The following is a 6,283-nucleotide window of genomic DNA, read 5'->3' as shown; positions in this document are numbered from 1 at the left end:
AGTTTTTGAATGATAAAAAAAACGTCAAAAATGGCTCGTTAAAAAGTCGAAATTTGTCCGAAGAAAAAAAAACCCCCCGAGCACAAATATTCCGTTACTTTCGTGTCTCCTTACGCGAATCCTTAGGCAGTCGATAAAGCATCATTTTAACCTTTGATACATCGAATCAGTGAGCAAGGGTGGATATTATTCATAGGTTTCTAAACTTAAATTTTGCTGCACAAAAGCTAAGTGACATTGATTTGCTCTGTGACGTCAATCAGGGCGTACAAGAGCCAAAAAATCTAGTCAGATGTCATCTCACCTTGAAGTTCGATAAATTGCGTTTTGATATATGGCTGTCCGATAAGTAATCTCGATTTTTCTCAAATTTAATTCCAAGACATATTTCCAAAAGGCATCTTGTTCGTGAGATAAGGGAGCTCCTTTGACTCACGGTAATTTACATTGCCACACTACATTTAGTAAATTTTGTACTGCTTTAGATTCCACATATTTGTTCTCTTTTTCCTGCAAAACTTGAACCGGTTTAGATACAAGATCATTGAATTGGAATTGAACTACAAATGCTAAAACACTAAGCGGATTTATTTATCAACTTATAAACTTTTGTCGTGGAATTCCTTGATAAAAACATTTTGTCAGAAATTTGTCAAAAGCATTTCCAGCTACAAAACCACTGACTCATGTAGAAAAAATGTTTGTGGAATCTAGAACCGGGTGAGCACAGCTCTAGGAACCAAGTTTGGCCTCGTAATGTATCACTCAAGCTTAAAATGCATGCAAAAAAAGTTTGATATCAAACAAGACTGCTCGCATATTAGGACAAAAGCCCTGAATGTTCCGACTGTTCCTTTATTCATATCCAATAGTTTTTGGGAAAAGAAAGTATTGAAAACCTAAACATTTGGACAATATCAAAGTGTAACATTTTGAGTCGTATGAAGTTAATGCGACCAATTAACTAGCCTCAATTCAATTTGGAACGATTTTGTTGAGCGGGATAGTTCGCCACGCAAAAACAAATCTCGTTACGCTTTCAGGATTATGAATAAACTCTTCAAAACGCGCATATTTTAGGCCAGAATATGGAAAGTTTGGCAATTTTCAAACTCCCAAAACTTTACAAAAATAATGGTGAACTATCTTTTTACATTTGAGCTCAGGAAGTCGATATCTTCAGTGGGGCTTAAGAAATTTTTGTTGAAAATTATTATTTCGATCGATGAAAATTGACTGAACAAAAAAACCACTCCGAGCATAAATATTCCGTTTTCTTCAAAAGTCGGAACAAAAACTTGCATTAACACTGAGAAATACGACCATACGTCGCCGCGGTTTGATAAACGCCAGTCGCAGGTTTTTAATACAATTTTTGGATCAAATTACTATCGTCCTTCTGAAAAGAGCCATTTAAGACCATCCACCCCACTACTTCATTATTGTTCCGACTTTCGGTACGAAAGTAACGGAATATTTGTGCTCGGGGTGGGTTTTTTTTCTTCAGACAAATTTCGACTTTTTAACTAGCCATTTTTGACCGAATTTTATTTTATCATTCAAAAGGTATTGTTGTCCTGAGCCTAAATTTGAAAAGATATTTCACCTGTGATCATTTTTCGTAAAGTTATGAGGGTTTAAAGATTGCCTTTTGGGCCATTTTGACCAATTTGGGACAATTAACGCGATATATAATTCGCGCTATTAACGCGTAAGCGGAGATTTAATCCGTCTTATGAATCGTTCCAAATTGGTTGAACAAAGCTTATTTGCCATAATTGATTTGTTACAAGGAACGAAATCTCTCTTTTTGTACTTTATATGGCGTGTGGGGGGATAATTTTCATAAAAATTTCAAATTTTAGAAAAAAAATTTCCGTTTTATTTTATTTCATTTAATTTTTTAAATGTTATTACTGCTGCTCCATAAACCTTAAAGGCAGTCGGAACATTCAGGGCTTTGCCCTGATACGAGCAGTCTTGTTTAATTTGCATTAGAACTTCTTAGCGCTGCTTGCATGCTTGTAATATACTTGACTCTGATTGGCTGCAAATTCTAACTGAAAACATATTTAAATACCTGGAACACCTACAACCTGAAGTACCTAAAAAGTAGGTCCAATTGATGGTTTTTTCTCGATAGTGTCGTTTATTGAACTAAGCTAAATGATACCCTTGATGAAAATATGGGTTGATCAAACAACTCTGATTGTGCCATTGGTCTTATCAAAAAAAAATTCGAAATGCAAAAAGTTTTTCACGAGAGGAGCAAAAGAATTGAAATTAAAATTTTTGAACTGAATAGTGTAGCAATTTTTCCTTAGGTTGGTTTTTGTTTATTTTGATGAAATTTTCTCGTTGATAAATTTGATCAAATTGTGAGTCGTTTTGTAATTTCGAGAAGGGGTGGAGTTTGGGGGGGGGGGGGAGGGGGAGGGTTGACGCCGTTTCCTCAGGGATTCGACCCCCTTTTGATCCAAAGGGTTCCCGATTTGATACTTTTAAAGAAGTCCAGTTATGGCCAACCGACCCTAAAATATATCTAGCGGCGCCGTTGGCACCAATATATACTAAACTTGAGGGGGAGCGAGTGCCAAAAAAACGCGATCTTTTGTCAAAATTTTCCAAAAAGTGCCTAAAAAAGGCGCAAAAAATTTGGCCAAAATAGCGTATTTTTACTGCTTCACTGGAGAACTCGGATAAAAAAGGTCGTCAAAATTTCCAAAAATCCGCCCCCCCCACCCTTCGAGAAAATCCTAGATCCGCCCCTGATTTCGAGTATGCATGAAAGTGAAAAAATGAAAAATCAAATTCTGGCTCGGCAACGAATTGTTTCCGTTTGCTACAATTTGGTTTGTCTTCGATAAAAGTTGAACATTTATCCAAGTCTTCAATGCTCGGTCAGAATTTCTTTGCTGCGTGGTCAAGAAAAAAACCGAGAAAGTTATATTCGGATGAAAATCATGCAGATAGTCAAATCGAACAGTCAAAGCAAATTAAACGATCAATGCAAATTTCATTCGTAATAGTCCCACGTTCTAAAACAGCACCTCGAGTTTCAGGAGGCTCTTTGAAAGCTAGGGTGTTATGATATTCTGTTCCAAATAGCTGAACTGAATTGGAAAGGCCGGATTGAATAAACTGCACCAGGTTTGCGACAACTGATTTGAATTAAGGGAAATAATGCAGGGGCGGATCTAAGATTTTCTCGAGGGGGGGGGGGCGGATTTTCAAAAAATTTTCCAAAATTTGGACGACCTTTTTTTTTTTTTTAGGTCGACTAAATTGATTTTTCGAGCTCTCCCAAAGCACTGTTTTGGCCCTACTTTGGCTAAATTTTCAGCGCCGCAGGCAAATTTTTGAAAAAACAGTCAAAAAAGCCGTTTTTGGGCAATTTTTGAAAAATTTTGACAAAAAAAAAATCGCGTTTTTTTGGCGCGCGCTCCCCCTCAAAGTTAGTATATATTGGCGCCCAAGGCGCCTTTAGAAAAATTTTAGGGTCGGTCGGCCAAAAATGGATTTCTGAAAAAGTATCAAAGGGGGGACCCTTTGGGTCGGCAGGGGGTCGAATCCCTGAGGGAGGGAGCGTCCCCCCCCCCCGCCCCCCCCCCCTAAATCCGCCCCTGAAATAATGGAATAATATTTGAGAAATTATCAAAAATCGGATTCAGAGAACTCAAGACACTTAAGGAGACATTCTGTGTGAATTATTCAAACGAGTAGCAAAAAGGAAGTTACAGGGCAGTATGATTGTTTGAATTTTTAATTTGAGTTATGGGTCGAAAATTGTTTGGGAGACACATTGGGATTCTTTTTATAAGCGGCCGTGGGAGAGTGGGAGGAAAAATTGAGTTCGAATGGGTTCATTCTGTTTGTACTATAGGTGCCTCTGGTTCGACAGCAGAAGCTGGCTCCCCCTTCGCTGCTGTCCCCCCGGCTGTTTGCTCATTAGCAGAGGGTGCACTGACCTTGCCCCCCTCCTGATCGTCGCCCTGTTCCTCGATCGCTTTGATGTTTGAGTCCTCTTCCGAGCTCGGCTTCTTTGCCTCATCATTCGCCGCTTCTGCCTCTGTGGCAGCAGGTTTCGAGTCAGCCGCACCAGCTAAGCACAAATATTTTATAATAAAAATTACCGAGTTTTATCAACATTATCATCGATGATTCAGTCTTCTCAGAAAAGATGAAACTGTGTACGCATTTGTCTAATTTTCTGATCACACGACGCACAAAAAACTACAATTTCAAGAAAAAGGAAAAAACGTTTTTTTTTGTAAATTTTTTTTGAATTTGGTCGGAAAATTCTGTGCTACTTGCACAGCAACCGGTTATCTCTGTTTTTAGAAGTTTTTATGAACAAGTTTTTTATAACTTTTTTTATTCTTAAACTCAGAATCAACCAAAACAGTTAATTTATCAAGGCTATGAGAGGACGAAAAATTTATTGACAAATTCAATTTGTCACTGAACACAACTGCATCTTAGTTCAGGCCATTTACTTTTTAAAAAAGATTTTAACTTCAGCATGTCTGCTGGTGTGTTAGGGCAAATCCCTAGATGTTTCGACTGTTTTGTAAACGGCTTTACAAATTTTGATTTAACAATTTGTTAAAACATATATTTTGGACTATAGGTTTTTTGTCTCCGCAACAGCCAATGAAACGCAGGACGTTATCTTGCTTTGATGCTTAAATTTGAGTCGAGTCATTTAGGAAATTATTTCGACCAAATAGCTCGCCTCATTTTAAAATGGAAATATTTTGAGTGCGGGATAACTCGCTACGCTATATAATTCACGTTACCCTTTGTAGCATCATATAAGCAATCTTCAAAGCGCGCTTAAAATACTCCAGAGATTTGCCGAATTTTCATTGCTCAAGACCCACAAAATTTACTGCAAAGGGTTGCAGGTGTTTTTTTTTTTTCAACTCAGGGAGTCTATAGTTTCAATGGAGCATAAAAAGTTGGTTTAAAACTCTTTCTTCAAGTTAAGAGGTTTGAAAAATTTAATACGTTAATTAATTTATGCGCACTTTAATTCTGGTGGTTTATAGTGCTCATTGAAAAATATTAAGGAGCGGCAAAGTAACTCTCGCAGAAAATTAGTTCAATACTGATGAAGTAAATTGGTTTCAGTAGCTCTTTGCTAAGCTATATTTTTATCACCGAGTAAATGGCATTGAATAGGAGTGGAAATTGTTGCCGAATTTTTTATTACACTGTATACTGAGAAAACTAAGTCGAGATAAAATGCAGCCTTTTTTCGAATTTTTGAGAAAAATGCTAAATAATTATGCTTGGGGTGGTATGTGGTTTTTTATGCGGTCAAGTTTCGACTTCTTAATAAGCAGTTTCGGCAGAATTTTTAGAATATAATCTGAGAGATACTGTTGTCCTGCGCTCACATTTCTGCGTCTGTTGTCCTGCGTCCTGTGATCATTTTTATAAGTTTAGTAAAGTTAAAGGGGTTTGAAAATTGCTAATTTGGTAAATTCAGGATGATCAACGCGCAATATATTGCGTTCTTATAACACGCGTAAGCGGCGGATTAATGCGTTCTAAATTGAATCGAGGCAAGTAATTGGATCATGGTGATAGGCCAACAAACTGAAGGGGCGAACAAACCAAAAATAAGATTACCATTCCAGTAAGCCTAAAATTAAACTTGTTACGCAACGTAACAGCAGATTTTCACTGTTGTTATGCAATTGTTACCTATTTCTGATGCAGTTAACGTTCTTGCTGATGTAATTTCGGCTTCATGATATGGCTTTTTGTAGATATGATAGTTTGTTCAGCGGCCGCTTGGATCATATTATTGCAGGATACAAGAAGCTAAATATATACCGTTGTAGTTTATATTAGCGTGTGGGAGAGATAAATTTTTTTCTTTTTTTCTTTCGCTTTTTTCAGCCTAAATTGGTCTTTAAGAGCAATAGGAACATTCAGGGGCTTTGCCATCGTCTACAACCAATATTGTTCAATTATAACCTGTGTGCACTAGTCTGCCTGATTTTAGCCAAAAATTTCATTTCATTTTTTGAATGGACATGATCTAAAAACAATTTCGCGTTTTGCTTCATATCTGGACCAAGAAAGCTTTCGAATGTCGTTTTTGTCTGTCGTTTTTCCGAGCCATAAAAGTTAAGCCATGTTCATGCAATAATCAAAAGAAATAGTTTGAAGCCCAAAAACTCCTTGTGTTGTTTGCGATATTGTTGCCGATAGGCAAGAATACCTCTGAATCTAGTTATGATATACTGGCTTTTTTTACGCCTTCAAAACT

General features: G+C 37.2%; 1 protein-coding gene across 1 annotated transcript in view; it reads right to left on the bottom strand.

Moving 5' to 3' along the window:
• Positions 1-3,613: 3,613 nt before the first annotated feature.
• LOC134854326 (uncharacterized) overlaps positions 3,614-6,283 on the bottom strand; it is a 15,952-nt gene continuing 13,282 nt past the window's right edge. The window contains exon 3 of the mRNA XM_063870537.1: positions 3,614-4,102. Coding sequence (XP_063726607.1) covers positions 3,864-4,102 — 239 coding nt within the window. The 3' untranslated portion in view covers positions 3,614-3,863. The remainder of the gene's footprint in view (positions 4,103-6,283) is intronic.

The sequence above is a fragment of the Symsagittifera roscoffensis genome, chromosome 9 (assembly GCF_963678635.1).
Source record: "Symsagittifera roscoffensis chromosome 9, txSymRosc1.1, whole genome shotgun sequence".
Lineage (NCBI taxonomy): Eukaryota > Metazoa > Xenacoelomorpha > Acoela > Convolutidae > Symsagittifera > Symsagittifera roscoffensis.
The sequence above is the reverse complement of the archived record's forward strand: the minus strand, read 5'-3'. Positions and strand labels throughout refer to the sequence as shown.